Here is a 19,927-nt window from a genome sequence, read left to right on the forward strand (position 1 = left end):
GTGCAGGTGGCCATCCTGGGAGCTTTGGGGACGGTGGTGGTTCCCAATTCCAGCTGCTGGGGGGGCTGGTTGGCGTGCTGGGCTGAGCTTTCACCCTGGGCTAAAAGGACGGGGGAGAGGGTCGCCGATGGCTGCTGCGTTTGGTTCCCGGGTGCTAACGCGGCTGGAGTCGTCGCCTCCACGTTCGTGCGAGCTCCTCAACCGAATCCACGAGGGGAACGGGGCCGTGGGCGTTGCTGGGCTGGCGATACTTTAATAAGCAGCCAGCAGGACCGCAGCGATGCAGCCGGGCGGGCGAGGGTTGCCAAACCGAAATGAGAACCCAGACCTCTGGAGCCTCGAGCAGAGTCTGCCCCGTGCCCGGGACTCATCCTGCCCGGCCACTCGTCATCGCAGCCCCAGCGGGTGGCTCGGGGGAGCCCCACGTGCCGACTGGGAGACGGGGCTCGCTGGTGTGATTAAAGCAATGCTAATTCTCCCTGTGCTGCAAGTGCAGAAGGAGCTGATGCTTCCAGGAGAACTGTCGGACTGATCTGCTTTCCGCGGGTTTTTGTAAGTGATTGGCTGCGTCTGTGCTTGCCAGTAGCTGCAGAGTAGAAATTGCAAAGAAAATTTGGTAACACACCTCGTGCTGTGTCCTCTACTGGTACAAGTCAAGGCAAAACCACTGGTTTGGGTGGCGATACCCCCTAACTCTTGCTTTGGACGTGATTTAATGTTCAGAGAGATGTCCTGGAGTGTTGCCCTGTCGCTGTGCTCTTCCTCCTCCCCATTTTTTAGCCCCAGCTGCTGCCCGAAGTCTGGGGGCAGTGTGAGAGCTTGCCCCTTGCAGCTTTTACTCTGCAGACAAGCGTCTCCCAGAGGCGTGGGCTCAGCCTCCTGCACTTTCTCAGGTGAGGTGGGCTCTCTTCTCCCCGTTTTTCTCTCTCCTCTCTCGTTTTCCATCCCGACGACACCACGAGGGCCGTCGAGCTCGGCGGAGCACCTCGCACGGCTCCCGGCGCCCGCGTGCTGCTGGCGGTCGCTGGCTCCGTCCCGGCGCCCCGGCTGCAGCTGCCTCCCGTCGGCACGAGGTCCCTCTGGGACAGCACGTTGTCACTGTCACTTGGCCCCGGGGCTCGGAGCAGGGCTGCGGGCGCAACTGCCGTGGCAGCGTGCCATGAGCGTGCCGGCGCCGCTCCGCTGAGCCACGGCGGGGTTCGGAGGCTGGTTTGGGGCTGTGGGAAGGGCGCGTTGCAGTGCCCAGCTGGGGCTTTGCAGGGGCACAGGGGTGCTTCTCGCTGACAGCAGCTCCTCTCTCGCAGTGCTCAGCGTCCCTGAAACATTTCGGTATTAATATTTCAGCGAGGGTCGGCGCCGTCCCGCCCCGAGGAGGTGGCTCGCGGTGGATGCTGCCTGGCGGGGCAGCGGTTCCCTCCGTCATCTGGCCGTGCTGCAACGGGCAGGCAGGCACTGTGACGGTTCGCTTTGGGCAGAACTTGTGATACTCGGTATTTTTAACTCGTGGGGCACGCAGGCTGCCTGCTGAGGGGAGCCGCAGTCCACGGCCGAGGCTTTCAGGTGTCCCCTCGATACTGATGCTGGCTGAGAGCAGCATCCCCGGTGCTCGCCTTCCCCTGTGCCTACAGGGTAAGGAACTCTCTCTCTTAAAGTGAAGACCCAAAGTTATGAACCGTGAAGGCTGTTTACATCCAAAGGCTGGCTTGCTGTTTTTTTTTGCATCCTCTGCCGTGCAGCCTCATGCAGGTGTCTCCTCATCCCAGGTCCTTGCTTCTCTCCCGGCTGCCACTGGGTCAGAGTGCCCTGGCTCTCAGACAGCCTGCGGGCTGGCAATCCCTGACCCGCTCCCGTTGATGGCTGCCTTTGCTTTTCGAAGCTGGGTGCTGCCAGCTCCTGAGGGCAGCGGGCAGGATCAGGCCCTTGGCCGGGGCGCATCGAGGAGCTGTTTGAGGTGAGCGGTGTGATGTGCTTGGTAGTGTCTGGCCGTGATGCTGGCAACAGGGCAGCAAATGCAGAGCAACACCCCCAGTGATGCTGGGCCACTGCTTGCTCTGCTGGGAAACAGCATCCAAAAAGAAAAACCCTAAAAATAACCCCTTTCTGCTCGTCCTTTTCTTCTCCCTTTAGGCTTCTATGTGCATTGGTCTGAGAGTTTGGGGTTTTTTCTTTCATCGTAGCAACCCACCCCTCTTCCCCCCAGCCCTTCTACTTCCCGTTCTGGGAACTGAGCACAAACCAAGAACTGTGAACGGAGAGGTCGGAGGGGAAACGCGATTTTTAGCAGCAGCCTCCGGGCTGACCGACCCCAGCAGCCGGGGGCACCTCTGGGGCCATGGGGGCGGCGGGCTGGAGCCAGCTGCTGCAGCCCCCCAGGGTCCAGCAGCGGCGCGGTCACGGCTCGGGGAGCTCCTGCCCGGGGGGGTCCCACCTGGGCAGCCCCCGAGCTGCTGGGGCTGGGAAGTGGAGATTAATCCCCACCCGCTGCGTGCGAGGGAGAGGGATCAAAAGGAACTGTGAAAATCCCGGATTTCCCTTCCCGTTTGGCAGAGGGAAGCAGGGGGCAGGAGACGGACGGGCTGCGGGGCGCAGCGCCACCATTTCCCATTGCACGGGGCTCGACACCCTGCGCCCGTGGGCCTTCATCCCCGGTTATTTTGGGGTCAGCACAAGGCTGCATCCTAGCAGCAGACCCCATCCAAGACCTCCAACAAACCTCAAATTCCGGGGGGCCCCCTCGCCACGAGGCTGCTCCAGAAAAGAGCTTTGCAAGTGGATGTGGATGTTGGGAAGGGAAAGCAAGGCTCTGAAGGGAAGGGAGGCTCTGAAGGGAAGGGAGGCTCCGAAGGGAAGCTCCACGGGGCTCTGGCTTTGGCAAGGAGGTGACTCGGCACACGCCAGCCCGGTGAGGCACCTGCGTGCTGCCACGTTGCACGGCTGCGTGTCATGGAAACACTGACACAGCCCCGCACCAGCGTGTCGCAAACAGCAACGGGGTAATTAACCATCAATACCTAACGATCTTCACTGCTGAGATGAAAAAAAATCAACACGCAGGCTGCTCGGCAGTGGGTTAATCAGCCCGACCTGTCGGTGCTGTGAGAGCTGACGGTGGGAGAAGCTCGTTGGGGCAGGATGCGGCCGGGCGCTGCGATGGCTTGCCGAAAGTCCTGCCAAAGTCGGATCAGAGCCTTTGGGAGCAGCTCGTTGCACTCGTCTTCTGCTTCCTGACCCACCTAAAAACGCCTGGGTCACATTTCCTAGCCTTCTTCCCTGCAATGAGGAGGCAGAAAACTCTTAAAATCCGTTTTCCTACCGAAATGAGGTTAACGGCGAGCTGGTGTCTGCCTGTCTGTGCCCCCCTCCCCGAGTGACTTCTCAACCTGCTGGCCCGCTTCATGCAAAGTCGGCGGAGGGCTCGCAGATAATTAGATCTATGCAAAAATGATGAAAGGAGGTAGCTGAGTGGAGGAAAGGAATCTTGTAAATGCCCCCAGAACAGCTGTAGCGTGAGCTCATGTATTATTAGACACCAGAAAATCCACGTGGGAGATGCTGCTTACAAACGCTTTAACCACAAAAACATTTTCAGTCTCAGTTCGTACATTTTTAGGCACCGAAGGCGGCCTTGAGACACAAAACCATAGGAAACGAGACCCGAGTAGTTCCAGCACTCACAGGGCGACCTTGTTATTTTAACGAAAACCGAAATTCTTCGGCGCTCGCCGTGATCCCCGGAGCCAAGACTCTGAGGAAGAAGAGCGTAAATCACGACCCGGAGGGCCAGCAGCGCCGCGGCCGGACCCGGTGCCGTGACTCAGCACCGCCGCTGCTGTTTGTGCCACCGAAACCGAGGGATAAAGCTGGCCCCGTGCCACTGGCGGATGGCATTGTTGGGAAGAGCGCTGCTCCGCCACGCCAAGCAAGCCCAACAAAAAGCCGTGCTGGCCGTCGGGGGACGCGCCGCAATAACTTCCCCTGCTGAAACAATGCAGAGCGGAAACCTTTTCAAGTGGTTACTACCGAGGGGAAAATAATTTGGGCTTTTCTAAACATCCTCTGAGGGTCTGACAATACCTGGGAAGGCTAAAAGACTTTTGCGATTCTTAATTGACTTTTCAGCCATGTGGCCGTGTGTCTCATCGGGGCGATACCCGGCTCGGGCTCTGGGCAGTCAGACTTTCCCTTTCCAGCTCTTGCCAGGCTCCTTTCCTGCCTCTCGTGGGGACACCAGAAAGTGTTAAAGCAGGATCCTTCCATCTCTACTCGCTGCGCTCTGCCCCGACCGAGGGGATTTGGCCCAGGTGCTGTCGGCGTCAGCGAGCACCCGCATGCTGTCCTATCCCATGGCCCTGCCCCGCTCCTGGCCCTGGCTTCTCGCTGCCAGCCACGCCATCGCCACGCTCTGCGGCTGCCTCTAGGCTTCTCCCCTCGCTCCAAACCAAGCCAGCGTCCCTGCGGCTTGCACCGCGGCTTCCCGACGTGCCCGGGTTTTGATGTATGCTTTCCCTGACGTTTGTGCGGCTGGAGGAGATGCAGGGCCATTGTTGGAACATCCTTTTCCATATCCCCCATTAAAGGGCTCTGTTCCTGTTTAGCTGGATTTCTTTGTTTTAAGTAACCTCAGTTATTTACTTGTGGCATTAGCGCTGTGTGTGCGGTGCACCTTACTGCCGCTTCGCGTATTTCCAGGATCTGGCATTTAAATCTGTTCCACCTCACTCCTATTCTGGGCTAACTCTGCGTTAAACCCGGGCTGCCCTGAGCCTGTTTGGCCTTGCTGCCAGTAGTTCTGCTCAGCGTGGCTCTGCAGCCTGCGTGGGTCCCATGTTTAGCTTTGGACGTAGTGCAGTCCTGCACGGTGCATCAGCTCCGTGCGCTGCTCCTCTGCCTTTGTGCTTTTCTCTTGGGCCTCCTAGCAGCTCCGCGGCCCCGTTCCCTCCCCTACGTGTGCCCAGACACGTTTCAGCAACGGGGATGCTCACGGTGCTGGAAAATGTGCCAGGGTAAGGAGCTGGCGATGAGCAAAGTTTCTTCGTTATCCGTCGGGATTTCTCCGTTGGTCCGCTGCCAGGTCCTCGTGTTTCCGAGAGGCTCCTTTTACAAGATTCAGCTGAACGTGTCAGTTCGGCTCCTTACCGGCGCTGGAAAAATGTACTCGCTGCCCTTGAAGGTACCTTGAAAGGTGAGCGGAGCCCGAGCCCCGCTCTGTGACTGTCCCATCCAGGCGCCCCACCTGGCCGTGGGGAGCCCTTTTTGCCATCCGGGTGATTTTTAGGGGGCTGCACCAGGCTGGAAGGGGGCATGGGGGGAGAGGGAAACGCTCAATAATGCCCAGGGAATCCCGTTATGGGTTAAGTTCCCTTTGGGAAGCGGCACAGCAGGGACCCTGCAAGGCTCAGGGGTGCTTTGCCAACGCCTTGCCCCATGTCAGGAGTCGGCAGCTCTGTATTTCTGACACTCATAATGAAATCTCACTGCGCCGTCTTATTTTCCTGGTGGATGAGAGGGCCCGTTTCGATTTCAGAAAGGAATTTATCGTATCTTCAGGGGTTACACCCATTCCTGTCTTTCCCTGCCAATTTCTGTGGCTTCTTAACCTTTCTCTTTCCTACCAGTGGTTTGCCTTTTCCCTACTATCCGACAGAGGAGTGCAAGCACGGGTGGAAGCTGCAGTAATTCAGAGCACCTGGGAGCCCCAAGCTGGCCGCATGCTGATTGCTAAGCAACGCAGAAAAATGTTTTTCCTGTTTTTCTTTTGGTTACGAGCACCTTAGGTGGTATTTGTTAAAAGAGCTGACTGAAACATTCCGGCAGAAAGGTGATAGGGAGATAAAAGCTGCCTTTAAAGACAAATGGCTGAAGAAATACGTCTCCATGTCTGCAGCGTGTCCGGCTGCAGCAGCCCCGTGCCCGCTGACCTCGGCTCCGGGAGCCCGAAGTTCAGCCGAAGGGGAGAGGCTGCAGCTCCCACTCGACACGGGGACGTCTGGTGCTAAAAGCTGCTGGGGATCCAGCGATCCTCCCCCAAAACCAGCCAGCCCTGGGCAAGCTGCTCTGGTTGTTTCGCTTCATCCCCCTGCTGCTGGCTGCCCTGCGAAGCGCCGTGAGGTCTCTTGGTGCATTTCCCAAGATGGAGCCTGTTATCTTTGGCTTTCTGGGCGTGTTTCAATGTTAGCAGTCGTATTTTGCCTCTTATTTTTTTTTTTCTGGGTATTTTCTTTTCGCTGTAAGTGGCTGCGTGACTTCTTTGTGGCAATGTCCCCGTGCGCCTTTCCCCAGAAGTGTCCGCACGAGGTGTGCTGTGGTCAGTTGTTTCGCAGAAAGTGGCTTTGATTTCCCCGTGCACCTCGTGCCGGCCTTGTTCTGCTGAATTTTAGAGGTCAGCAGGTCTGAAAACCTGAGGCTTACGCTATCATCTGCTGCCCTAATGGAAGATGCTCAAATATCGTGGCAAAGCGGGTGGTGTGAGCACTAGGATGGAGTGGAAATATTCCTGCAAGCTCGTTAGTCTTCCAGGCCGGTGGCATAATTGTGCTGCCATGGCCGAGCATCAGGCTCCGTGGGAGGTGCTGCGGCCCGGCTGCTCGTGGGGGGCTGCAGGAAACCAAGCCCGGCAGAGCGGGATGCAGAGGTTCAGATCCTGATTGCCCGGGGATTTGGTGCGCTTCCTTCGCTGGGCACTGACGATAACTTGGAGCCTGCCTCGCTGCCTGAGATGTTTGGTGTGCTGCTGGAGGCTGCGCTCCTGAGTCAACCCGGTGCCCGATCCTGCTGCCCGTGGTTGCAACAGGGGTGGCAGCAGCACAGGCGCTGAGTGCAGGGGAGCCCGGGCAGCCTTCCCCTGCCTGCACAAAGAGCTCCTGTGCCAGAGAAAGGGCCCAAGAAACGCCCCAAACCTGGAGGCAGCGCTGGGTCTGAACAGCCGGGCTGAGGGATTCCTAAAACACCCTGGCAAGCGGTGTCTGGCTCGCCCCTAAAATCTGGATAAAGACTGTCATGGATCGTGATCACGAGTGGGAACTGGGGCTGTGGGAGACGGGGCAGGCTGGGATCCATTGGTCCCCAAATAAATTCTGGGAGCTGCTGCTCTAACCTAACATCGGCATGCAGGGGGTACTGAGTGCAGCGCTGATATCACTGCCCCTTCTTGCACAAGCCGTGAGGTTTTCTTCCTGGAGTAGAAGAGGAAGTGGTGCTAGTTCTTTGTTTTATAAGAAACACTAATAATAATAATAGTAATTTTCCAGTTGAGCCTGGGCCTTGGAGAGGCGAGGGCAGTGGAAGTGAAAGTTTCAAATGAAAATCTGAACACCCAGAAAGTTTTGATTCAGGACTCAAAGCAAGCAGTAACAGACAGCCCAACTTCCAGTTAATAATTCTTTTCTACCAACAGCACTTCTCCTCCCAAGTGCCTTACAAACGAGGATGCAAAGCGCTTCCCCAGCCCCTACGGCGCGAGGAGGTATTCCTGCCTCCATTTTACAAGCGGCCGGGCACGGAGCGCTGCGGGGACTGACCCGATGTGCTTCGTGAGCTGGTGCCAGCCACGATAATGTCGCGACTCCCATTCCCAAACTCTGATTTCCCAGACTCCCGACTGATGGGGAAAAGCCCCGGTGATGTGGAGTACGGGAACAGGGTCAGCAAGAGTCGTGTCCTGCAGGAAGCGCGCTGGGAAGCCCTGCCCCGCAGCGGAGGACAGTGAAGGAGGGCGGCTGTCCGCAGGGCTGGCGGAGCTTCGGGGTGCTCAGGGGCTGTGGGATGAGCTCAGAGCTCAAACGTGCTGGGGAGAGAACTCGGGGTGTGCGCTGAGCCCTGGTATTGAGCGAGAAGCCAAGGTCTGAGCCTGCAGGTGCCGACCCAAAGCTGTCGGGAACTGGCGTAGCGTTTGCAGAAGCCCCTGGTCGTTACCCGTTCCGCATCGTTAGCCGCGTGGGGAAGCCTGCGGGCTGGAGGCTGTGGCAGATGAGCGCAGGTTTGTGATTTGGAAGTGCATGGGTTTGTGTTTATTCAGTCAAAAGCTCATTGCAGGGTGATGGAAAGAAACCAAGTGAGGGATTTCCCGCAGCACCCGGTTCCTGCACCCGTCTCTGCTCCTGCGCCTGCTGAAGTCGCTGGGACATTTACGGCTGACGTCAATGCAAAGTGCTCGGTGTGTTGTGAAAAGCTTTTGCTGAGCTTGCCAAATGTAAAATGATTATTATTTTTTTTTAATGAGTCACTCAATCGTAGATGGTTTCCTTAAATCCCCTGCTCCAGGAGTCACACGTATAGAATCAAGGTAACTTTCAAAAATTTCTTGACCTTCAAGGGAGAGAAGCTTGAGGGTGTGATCCAAGTGTTGCCTTTCAGCTCTACGCTTAGAGGCAAAGACGGAGCCCTGAAAAGTTATTTGTTTCAAGTCTCACGGTTTTCAAGAGCTTGGCCCCTGAAGGCTGAGTGTTTGGGGTTAGCTGCGCTGAGCAAACATCCTGAACTTGGGCTCCTGACCCCGCTTTGAGTGTTTTGCTTTTCAGGCCCAGAAGGTTCCCAGGAGAGGAGAAAGGAAACTGGCTGGCTATTTTTAAACCCTCTCAGTTGCCTTCCTGCTTTATATTATTTATTATCCATTATCAAAAGTGTTTCTCCCCTGAAACTATCTTTAGTGGTCAACCGAGGGACCGGTGAAAATTGCCCATCAAACAGAGCTGCAACTTTCCGTAGAGGTCAGACGGAGCTGGAGGGCTTTGCAGGGTTTTGCCAGCTGCAGATGAGTGGTGCTATTATCTGTGACGTGCACGTGGGCAGTGTCAAGTGATTCCCGTTGTGGGCTGCAGTTTCACCGGCCCGAGAGCCGAGTACCCAGGGAAAGCAGGGTCTCCTCTCCCAAAGACCCCGCAGCCCGGAGAGGCGGCACCAGTTCCCCCGGCTGGGCGCTGCCTGATTTCTGCATGCACCCAGCCAAACGAGGTGTGTGTGACCATCACGTTTTATTGCACGTCTCGCTGTATCACGCAGGTTCCACGCGACACGGCAGCGGTAAAATCAGCATCGCCCCCAGGAAAGCATCCCAAAGGCGCGGGGCTGCCTCGGGCAGCGCAAAGCCCTTGCGCAGGGAGGGCTCGGTCCCTTTTCCCAGGGTGTCCCTGGAGGTCCCGTTGACCCTCTGTGGCTCCAGATAAGCGGGACAATAGCCCGCATTGTTCTCGCTCATCCTCCTGCCTGGTAAATTTTCAAGTTTGAAGAGTGTTGCAGCCCTGGCAGCTTTGTTAATCCTTTCCTGCCCGGGCAGGAGGTGCAGGTGGTGGTGCCCTGGGCAGAGCTGGCTGTGCAGGCTGTGGCTCCATGTTCTCCTTGGAAATAAAGCCGCGGGGCTGGACGGCCTGGGAGGCTGATGTTATTTCAGCTGTGCAGAGAGAGCTGAGGCGTAAAAGTCTGGGTTTTGGTGGTGTCAGCAGCAACTGCGATGCAGTTTATCGGCAGGGCGTGAGGAGGGAAGGGGAAGAGGCAGGGGAGGGTGAGAGCACGCCGCGCTCAGCGCGGAGGGGTGGTGAATGACGAGCAGGTTTGCCTGTTTCTCTTTGCCTCTGAAAGCAAAGTTATGTGGCGTGGTTTCAGCATGGGCTTGGGGGCTCAGAGCCTCTCTAATCTGGGATCTGCAGCCCCAGTCTCCCTTTCCCTGTGTCCCTGCTGGGCCGTATGTTGGTGCCCTGGACCCCACGCGCTGGGAGCTGGCACGGGGATGGGGTCAGACCCTGCTCCCAGCACTGGCTTGCCGTGGGGCCCCACAAATGTCCCTTCATCTCCACGGGGCCATCACCCCATAAAATCCAGCTGGGGCTGGGCAGTGCTTCCAACACAGACAGCACCGTGGGGGGGCTGAGCCCCCGCGATGAGCTGCACCCCAGCTGAGCGTTAACGCGTGCCCTCCGTCTCCACGCAGACCCAGAATTATTAGGGTAACGTGCCATGCTGGGTTTTGGGTGGGGTGGTCTCAGGACCCCGGACGTGGGGGCGTGAAGCCCCCCCCTCCCAGCACCACGTCCCCCCAGGGTCACCTCCGTGCCTCGCCCCCCCCCGCGCCCCCTTTTCCCCCCGCTCCCTGCCGCCCCCCAGCTCCGTGCTCTGCCATGGGGCGGGGGGGCGGCCCCCTTTGCAAGCTCCCCCCTCCTCCTTCCTTTCCTGGCTCCGTCCCCGGGGGGGGGGCCGAGCCGAGCCGAGCCGGGCCAGCCCCCGGGGCGGGCGGAGGCTTTAGGGGAGGAAACCAGCGCTCGGCTCCGCGCTGCCACCGGGCTGCTCCGCCGCTCCCCCGCGTCCCCCAGCCCGCTAGGGTTAGGGTTAGGGGGTCAGGCTTAGGGTTGGGGGGCCCTGTCCCCCTAACCCCCCCCCGTTTATCCCGGGGCTGGCCGGGGATGCGGTGCCCATGGTGAGCCGCCGGCACCATGCCGCCGCCGCGCCCGCCCCCGAGAAGATGTTCGAGGGCTGCCGGCGGGCGCGGAGCCTTTGGGGCGGCGTGAGGCTGGAGGTGGCCGGCGAGAGCAGCCCCGTGGTGCTGCACAGCTTCACCCAGCTCGACCCCGACCTGCCGCCGCTGGAGGTGAGAGCAACGAGGCTTTTTTTATTTTTATTTTTATTTTTTTTTCTGGGGGGGGGGGGGGGGCCTCGGCCCGCTGGGAGCGGAGCCCTGGTGCTCGTCCCTTTGTGGTTTGGGGCTCGTTTGCAGGATGGGAGAATCCGGGGTTAGGTACGGGGACAGCTGGGGCAGCCTGTTTTATTTCTTTCCATTTATGAAATAACCGGGTGCCCCTGCTCGTCTCTGCGCTCTGTCCCTGGGCCGTCGAGGGGCGGGCAGGCAGCCAGACCGGGCTCTGCTGGGGGAAGCAAAGGGCCTCTCCCCCCCTCAGAGCAACCAGGGCAGGGGGGCAGATTGCTAAAAGTGGGGGCTCCTAATAACCCGTTTGAGCCCACCAGCTGCTAGAGGTAGGAAACCGCTCGTATCTGAGCTGCCCGTAAGGGCTTCAGGCTCATCCAAGCCCCATAAGTGTCCTCTGGGAAGGTTATGGGCACCAGGAGGACTTTGCTGGAGGATGCAAAATATTTGTGCTGCTTCGGATTCGACCCTGGGCGCTTCAGAGCCGGTCCCCTGGAGGTCTCAGCCCGACCGGTTTGTTGATGGCAGCTGTGCGGGGAGGTGGAGGCAGAGGCACCCAGAACCATCTGAGTCAGAGCTCTGCCTTTTTTCTTCGTAATGGATGATCGTCTTCTGCGCGCCAGGAATGTCATTGATTCTGAGTAAGCGGCGTGTTAGGAGCAGCTCAGCTGGAGGAAGGTTTTGGCGTTCAGAGGTGGTGGTTCCACAGCAGCACCCGGGCCCCGTTGGCTGGCGGCACAGGGGTTAAATCAGCGAGGGTCAGGAGCCTGGCTTTGCCGGGATTTAGAGCCAGCTGCAGATGTGCTTCGTGGCTCTGGCTGCTTCCCGCTGGGGGGGGGCGGCTGGGGGGGGATCACCGCTGAAACCTCTGCGTTACTGTGCAGATATCCGGGGAAGGGAGCCAGCGTTCTGGCGGCGATGGCTCCTTCTCCCTGCTCCGAAGGATCCATCCCATAACCTGCACTGCAAAGTCCTGCTCAGCCAGGGACGGGATTAGCGCAGGCTCCGGCCGTACCAGCTCTCCTCCGGCCTGGTGCTCAGCTCTGCCGAGAGTTCACGAAAACACCATCCAGCTTGCTTCCCCCCCCCCCCCCCCAGCTCCTTTCTCCTGGGGGTGGGCGTGCTGACATTGTTCGGCGCACATCATCTGGTTCGTGTTATGTCTGGCAGGAAGTCCGGCCTCTCCGGCCCGCCGCGCTCCGGGAGGCTGCAGGGCCGCGCTTTTGGCAGGGGGAGTGAGAGGAGCGGGGCGGGGGGCGATGCGGCTTGTCGTGGTTTTACCACCCCCGGGGATGAGGCCTTGGACCTCGGGAGGGGTTTGGCTGCATCGTGGGGAATGGAGGCTGCGAAAGCAAAGTTTTGGGGGCTGAGAGTGGCTTTGCGTGGCCCCAGCGTGGCAGAGAGAGGCGAGCGTCCTCCAGCCCTCCTCTGCTGTCCTCTCTGCCCAGGTTTCCCCTCTGGGCTGTAACGTGGCTCCGTGCTGCGTGACGGGCAGAGCAGTGCCGGCATCCCAGCGCCTGGGCTTTCCTCCCGGCCCCGAGGAACTTGCTGACAAATTCCTCCTTCCTCTGTGCCATCCGCTCGCGAGCGGAGGCGAGAAGAGGCACAGCCGGGAGCAGGGTTCGGTGACCCACTGCCTCTCGAGCAGCTCGGAGAGCCTCTAACCTCCGTGTGCTCCCGGGTGAGAGCTCCGTGGTGTTCTCTGGGCTGTGTGGAGTGGGTTTTGCTCACTGTCGTTACACCGCACAACCGGGAGGGCAGAGAAAACAGAGTTGCTGTGACAACTGTGCTGGCAGCAGCCTGGTGTGGTTGTAATCCTCGGGTAAGGTTTCTCTGTGAGATACGCCCTGGGAGGAGAAGGCGGATTATTTGAATGCCCCCCCCCCCAGACCATCGCTGTTTTGCCGAGCTCCACTTCTGTCCCTGTGGTGGGAACCCAGGGCTGTGCTCCCCACTCGGCCCTGCGCTGGGATGGAGCTGGGCTCGGGGCCGTGCCAGCTGCTGGGGGCCATCGCCTGGTCCCAGGGGAATACAGAGGATCCCTGGAAAGCTGCTGGGCAGGTGGTGGGGAACGCGGATCCTGTTTTCCGCTGAGCCCCTGCGGATGGCTGTCGGTGGCAGGGCCCTTTGCCTGTATCCCAAGCAACGGTATCGATCTCCCAGGCACCGCGCCGTGGTGGCCGTTCGAGGGCTCGCGGCCACGTGCTGCTGAGCGTTCTCCTGCTGATTTTAACCGTGGGGAATGGGAAGTTTATAGCGAGCCTCTTTAGCGAGGGACTGGCCAAGCTGCTTTGCACACCTTTTGCTTTGTCCTTTTCGGTTCTAATCCAGCCCAAATCAGCAGTGAGTGTCACAGCGTGAATTTATTTGGTGGTTCTCCTTGCTGAAGATGCGTGCTGTAAACACGACTGCAGATGACACAGACTGAAACTTTCATGAGACTGGCATCGCCGAACCTCCAGACAAATGGCGAGGGCTGACGCATATTGAAAAAGCTTGTATTGTTGCTATTTTGGCTCTATTTGTTTTCTGAACAATTAGGAGACTTTCAGTTGCTAAACACATCCTCGAAAACTTGAATTGCTCAGCCCAGATGCCTCTGAGGTCAGTGCTTGTGCTTTATAGCCGAGAAGGAGGGGTGAAGATCTCTCTTAAAAGCCATTTTCTTTTAGCTTCCAGTGGTGCCTGTGGAAGAAGATCCTTTTCTCCCAGCCTCTTCCCCTCCCCGAGGCACAACCTGATATGCCCCGTGCAATTTGCGAGAAGAACATCATCGGCTGGTACTTCTCGCATGGGGACCTGCCTTGTGGCTCCCTTCCAGAAGGGTTTGGAGGCGGCGGCGAGGCTGGGAGCAAGCTGAGATGCTGATTGTTGGTGGCTGCTGCAGGAAGGGAAGAAAGGAGGTGGGAGGGAGTTTTGATTATTATTTGATATCGTTAGAAGCTGGGGAGAGGTTCCAAAATGTTTGTATAAGGATCGTGTTACTCAGGGGCCGCCATGCCCTGTCTCCATAGGGGTAGGAAACCCTCCGGTACTGGGATCTCACTGAGGCTTTAGTGCTGGATTGGCAGCCCTGGCAGAAATCTTGTTGGGCTCCACCTGGCCTCCAGGGTCCTCACTTGACCCTCCAGAGCCCCCCAGATCACACTATTGCTCTGCTACGGCCCTTTATGTCCTAGCTGTGGGTGTGGGATTACCAGGCAGGGACAACTAAATGCAAGCTTAGAGATTTTCTACACTTCCCTGTGCCCAGCTTTGGGGGTGGAATGAGCTCGGATTTTGCAGGAAAAGAGCAAAAGGACTGCTGAGCTGCAGGGATGTCTCACTTACTCAGCTCTTCTGCTGGGGTGGTTGGCAGCAACCACCCAATGTTTCAGGCCGGTGCACAGCCTGTTTTCAGGGACGTGCGAGTTGGTCCGGCCATAGGACTGACTTCACCATGAGTGGCTTCTCCATCACCCTTTCTGCCTCTCTAATTGCCGGCCGCTGCATCCCCCGAGGGACATGTAATTGAAGGAGCAGAGAGCTTATTTAGGTCACTGCAGACCACATGTACAGGCTGGGCATCCCCTGCTTGTACTTTCTCTAGCACTCTTATCTCCAGAGCTGCCTGAGCGACTGTTTTTCAAGCAGTTGTGTTCTTTTTATTTGGATGCATACTTGCAGCAGGGCTGTTTCAGTTCTCAAATATTTCTCTATCTCCCATGGACCCAGCAAGGGGGGGGGGGAGAAAGCTGTAGCCAAGGAGCAGGATTTGGACACAAGGCTGGTTGTGACGGGCGAGGGAGCGCGCTGCAGCTGGGGGGGGCCTTCCATACATTGCTTTGTTTATCTCGTGCTCTTCCTGTGCACAGTGCCGGGTTAGACACAAGGGCAGCATCCTTGGCCTACCCAAAATGCGTGTTGCTTGTCGAAAGCCTGCGGGACCTTCATTCTGCATCTGTGCGCTGAAAGATGAGCCTAGTGTGAATGCTCGTATGAGGAGGTGCTTGGTGCCCGAGAGAAACTGGTTGAGCATCGCGCTGAAACCATATCGCAACCTCTGTGCAAGCCTGGAAGAGCTGTGGGTGGGGGAAGAAGAACTGAGCAGTTTGGCTCCTTCAGTTGTCAGAGTTTCTCGTTCCTGTCCCAGCACGAGGACCGACCACATGGTGCAGCCCTGACCCCCAGAGCCCATCCAGCTCGTGCAGCACCCTCTGTAATACCGATGTGCCTGGACTTTGCTCCTGAGCCGTTATGGAGCCCTGAGCTCCGGCACGAGCGAGCCCAGCCGCTCCCCGGGGATCGGCCCAGGGCCCGATAAGCGAGGGCAGGGAGCGGGCGCTGCCCGGCGAGCCGGCTCAGGGTGCTGCGGCTGGCCAACACTGAAGTGGCTGTGCTCACGCGTGTAATGCTGTGTTTGCAGAAGGGCTCTTGTGGAGCGGCCTTTTGTTCCCGTAACACCTGGCAGCAGCTCTCCCGGAGGCAGGAGAGAAGTCCTTCCCAAATCTTGGCAGCGAGCTCACGCCATTCTTCCTCGGTGCGATGAAGCGGTGGCTGCAGCGTGCAGCACCGCCGCTCCTCTCCGTGCCTTTGGTTTGGTTCGTGGTTATGACATGCAAACAATCCCTAAAGCTGACAGCTATGTTCCAGGGCTGCCTTGGTACAGGTTCCTACAGGGCACCACATTTTTATTAGATAACCAGCGAGAGTTTAGCGCACCTGATGGCCGGTAGTTATGTGACAGCGAAACACCGGTGGGGATGAAGCACCGCAGAGGCACGCGCGCGGCCCGTTTATCTCGCATAGCTCAGCAGCAGTGAGTTTGCTTTCATTCCACCATCGGTATGTCGATGAGCCCTGCTATGGGATGGGGTGAGGCATCCCCCAGCCCCACACACCGGGTCCCTGGGCACTGTGGAGGCAGGATGGAGGTGGCTCACACTGCCAGACAGCAGGCCGTGTCCTCAGAGCTGGCGGCAGAGGGGAAAAAAAAAAAATTTAAAAAAGTTGTTTTGACTTGCAAACGGCACAGATTGGAGAGGAAAGTCATCAGAGGCAACTTAATCTGGAATGCTGAGGCATTATTTTTAGTGTGGCTTTTCTTTCTGCTAACCACACTTTAACAAACAGCAGCTGAGCCGAGGGCCTGTGTGGAGACCTGGCTTTAAAGGGCTTGCTACCCGTCTTACCAGAGCTGCTCTTCATGTCAGGGAGCAAAACCACAGCGTTTCCCTGCTCTTTGCAGTGGTCGTGTCTCCATGGTGACCCAAAGCTGAGAGCCCTCACCTCTGAGGTTGGTGTTTTGGTTGTGAAATGATGTGTGCTGGGCTTGGGTTGCTCTAAGCCCGGCCTCGGCTCAGGAAACCATCCGGCAGCCACGCTGGGCAGGGCGCAGCACTCTGCCCGAGGCTGCTGGTGGCCATCTCGCTGGGATTTCTGATTTTCTGGATGGCACAGGCTGCGAGATCCCGTCCCGGAGCCGCAGTGGGAGCTGGCGCTGGGACAGCCCGGGCTGGGCTCCCTGGCAGCCTGTGCTCGGCAGTGACTCAGAGCACAGCCGTGGTGCGCTGCGGGCGTCACAACAAAGCGCTCCTTCCCTCGGCTGCTTCGTTGGGGTGGTACCCCACAAAACCCCTCTCTCCCAGTCCTCATTTCCACAGATTTCAGCACATTCCCCTGCAAAAGTTGTCTCTAAGAGGAGAGGAATGCTCGAGGCTTGACGACCCATCTTAGTCCAGGCAACATCATGTGAAAGGAGCCGGGGCAGGAAGGCGGGCGCTGCCGCCCGCTTTGCACTGACGCTGTCCCGCTGTCATTTTGTGAGTCAACTTGTTGGTTGGATTTGTCCCCAAAACTCCTTTTGAACTCATTTTGAAGCGGAGGGCAAGCCATGGGGATGCTCAGCCCTAGTACCAGGCATCCGTCCAGCCCAGGGCAGCAGACGAGCCCAGCTAGGCCCATGCTGGCTCGCCTAGTGCTGCGTGCGGCACAGCGAGCCTTCGGTGCAGTTTTGCCACAAAAAAAAGCTTTATGATGTGAGGGAATGACTGCCTGCAGACGGAAGGGTAGATGGGAAAGTAGAATAACCCAGCATGAAGCTGTCTGCTTTCTCCCTGGCACCCCCCACGTTTTGGGTAACGCTGGCAGAGGGTTTGCTGCTGCAGGTCCCTCTCTGGTTGATGCTCAGACGGGGTCAGCTGCAGGAGCCACATTTACAGGCATGGGGACAAGGGTCCTAGTAATTGGGGAGGGAACTGGGGCTGGGGGGGACTCATCCCACCCCGGACACCCGCCTTTCTTTTGCCACAGCCTCTCTGGATGTGCAGGATCCGGCACACCCAGCTCCCGGGGCAGGGCTCGGGTCCAAGCCTCGCTGCTTGGGCTCCCAGAGTGCATGTTCAGGCATTTGACAACAGCTAGATTTTTTTTCTTTCCAGTTGTTTTCTCTCCAAAGGTGCCAATTAAAATTAAACTCTCAGTTGCTTCAGCTGTGGAAATCAGACCAACTTAGTTGACTTAGCATCCTGACTGCAGGCCCCCCAGGTGTCGGCTTGTTGACTCCTGCCTCTGTACCTGCTTATATAGCACCTACTGCCTCGTTGACACCTAGTTAAGTAATGCTCTGAAGCTGAGATTTTCTTGATTACAAGGCAAAAGCGCTTGCTCTTCCCTCTTCCAGCTTCCCACAGGCGGCAAAGCCGCCGCGGGGAGGGGAAGAGGTGGCAGGGAGCCATCCAAGGGCACAATGTCCCCCGCTCAGCCCCATGGCAGCCCTTCCTGGAGCAAAGGGGTGGCCAGAAGCCCACAGCTGGGATGTGGCGGTGGCTGCGGGTGGCAGGAGGAGGCTGGGACCAGCCGGGGTCAGCCCGCAGCTCCGCAGCAAATGGAGGCACCCGACGTCATGCCGGCCGGGTTGGGAGTCGGGTGCGAGGGGCACGGCCGGCGAACAAAGGCTCGCTTTTATTCCTTTCGCCAGCAGCCCCTCGCTGCTGCCTCCCTGCCCTGGATTGTTCGTGCGTTTTCTCTGCTTCAGCTGTTTACTGGGTCACCCTGCTGCGGACGCGCGCACAAAGAGCGAGCCATCCGCCGAGGCCGTCCCTGCGCCACCGGCACCGCAAGCCCCTCTGAGGCCCCAGGAGCACAGTGGTGGCATTGAACCGGGCTGGGAGAGCACCCGAGCCTGCCCTGCTGTGGGGCTGGGGGCACTGGGAGCATCCCACCACCTCCCAGGCATCCTCCTCCTCCGGGATTTCGGGGCAGGGGGGTTCTGGGCTCATCGGTCCTGCCCACGCTTCGATCGCACCAGCTTCGGTGGAGTGAACGTAAGTCGACGTAGGCCAGTGTAAACACATGGGTGGACACATTCACTTCACGAGGGCTTATTTTGGTGCAGCTTATCTACGCTAAGGATGTGTCTGAGCTGAATCAAAATGAACCTCGCTCAAATTGAAGCAAGGGGTTGCAGCGCAGTTACCACAAGCCAGACGGCAGCCAGACGGCTGTGGGTTTTGGACAGCCTCCAGTTTGTCCACCCCAATCTGTGCACCTTTGAGATGACAGAAAGATAAGACTACTTTTTTTTTTCCTTCTTTTTTTTTCCCCCATTGCAAGCCACAGCCGATGAGTGCACAGGCAGCTATGTACAGGTTATCCAGGCTGCTCGGGAACGGCGTGGGCAAAACTCCAGCCCCAAGTGTGCTCTTCCTTTGTGCAGGTCACCCACGTGGTGGGGGCAAGGGGAGGTTTGGGCAAAGAAGCTGCTTCTAGGGCAATTGATGCTTCTTAAAATTAAACGTTTGGCTGGTTAGACTGGCATATAAGCTGCAAGCTGAGAGCAGGAGAATATTTATTGAAGGCTTTGTGTTTCTGGGAATGTAAAGACTTCTGGGAACTCACTAGCTTGAAAATGCTGATGCATGCAAGGGACAAAGCATTTCCCTGGAACTGCAACGACAAACGGATCTGTGTGTCCCGTGCTGGTCCTGAAGCCAGAAATATACTGGTTAACAGGCATTAAGACATAATTGAAAACTCAGCAGTGAGGATCCCAACGAGTTGCAAGGTCTGTCAGCTCCAACGCCGACCCAGGCGCTTCCCCTTCGCTGACACGCTGCGGTTCTTGCTGACGCAGAAGTAGCTCTCTTGGTGTGAAGGGCCCTGTTCCAGCATTGGAATCAACAGGGTAGTACGAAGTCAGGTAGGCTTCCCTGTCATCTCTTTGGGGGACACACACCCCATTTTCTTCACATTTGAACAAGGCATTACAGGGCTATCATGTTGCATGGGACCTTCAGGTGCTGCTGTACACCAAAAAATGCATTTCAGTATTGGAGCTTGTTTCTGTGATGTTCCTTGCAGATTTCTCTGTTTCACCTCGGTGAAACACAGACCTTTGTTCCGAGCCGAAATGACTTACCGTGAACCACTTGATCTTTATTTACTCTTACAGAGCAGGAGGCATTAATTTTTTATACACCAGTTGTCACCAGCCACGTGGTTCTGGTTTCACTTCCAGTAATTACCCTCCGGGCTCCAGGCGAGTTCGTAGCGGAGCGGTGGCTCTGCAGGCGCAGGCCAGCTGCGTCCCTCCTAAGCAAGGCTGGCCGGGTAGGCGTTGGCGCTGAGCGGGGATGCTGCAGAAACGCACGCCAAAGTGATCACGAACGCAGAGCAAAGCAGTGTGGAGCAAGAGCTGGAATTGCTGTGTCAGCCGGATCCTTTTTCCATGAACTTAGAGAGGAAGCAAAACCTGCTGCACTCAGTTTTCTGCTCCGCTTCAGCAGCCCGCGAAGGGAAGGAACCCTTCCTGGCACGTCCCTGGGTGGGAAGCGCGAGGGGAGTCCTGCTCTGGGGGCAGCCTAGGCTGGGCTTTCGCTTAGGATGCAGCTGCCTGGAGGTGCTGGGTGGTCTTCGTGTGCTCCAGGGTGTAAGCAACGCAGGGTCTGGAGTTACACCGTCAGCCACCTGTGGCGTCTCTGGCACCGCCAGTGGCAGGCGCAGCTCGTTTTTCCCAGGGGAGTCCCCAGAGCAATCCCCATCTCCTGCAGCCCTCGGAGGCCGGTGGGGATGCAGTGGGCACGCAGCATTTGTGCAGGTCTGACTCTCGATTTCCAGACCATAAAAAGAGCGAAAAAGTTTCGATGTGTGGGAAGGCTCCCAGTTTTCTTTGAAAGCAAAACAAACGCGAACGGGGGAGGAATCCAGTGTATCTGCTCTGTCTCGTTTCTGGACCCAAGCGCTGAGCTCCTAATCCTCGCTCCAGCCACTGACTCACTGCGTGCGAGTCACAAGACGCCTTTGTACCAGATCCTCCAG

The 19,927-nt window shown here is 57.9% G+C and overlaps 1 protein-coding gene across 6 annotated transcripts in view; it reads left to right on the forward strand.

Annotated features, from left to right (window-relative positions):
* The window catches only part of RALGDS (ral guanine nucleotide dissociation stimulator), a 48,821-nt gene that overhangs the window by 15,334 nt on the left and 13,560 nt on the right, over positions 1–19,927 (forward strand). For 2 of the 6 annotated variants that reach the window (XM_048053874.2, XM_048053888.2), the window contains exon 1: positions 10,220–10,576. The exons of 2 other annotated variants lie outside the window; for them this stretch is intronic. In XM_048053874.2, coding sequence (XP_047909831.1) covers positions 10,403–10,576 — 174 coding nt within the window. In that variant the 5' untranslated portion in view covers positions 10,220–10,402. Of the gene's footprint in view, positions 1–10,219; positions 10,577–16,939; positions 17,935–19,927 lie in introns of those variants that run through there. 2 more of the 6 variants (XM_013193932.3, XM_013193931.3) reach the window with 2 other exon arrangements.

Source organism: Anser cygnoides, chromosome 20 (assembly GCF_040182565.1).
Source record: "Anser cygnoides isolate HZ-2024a breed goose chromosome 20, Taihu_goose_T2T_genome, whole genome shotgun sequence".
In the NCBI taxonomy this organism is placed as follows: domain Eukaryota; kingdom Metazoa; phylum Chordata; class Aves; order Anseriformes; family Anatidae; genus Anser; species Anser cygnoides.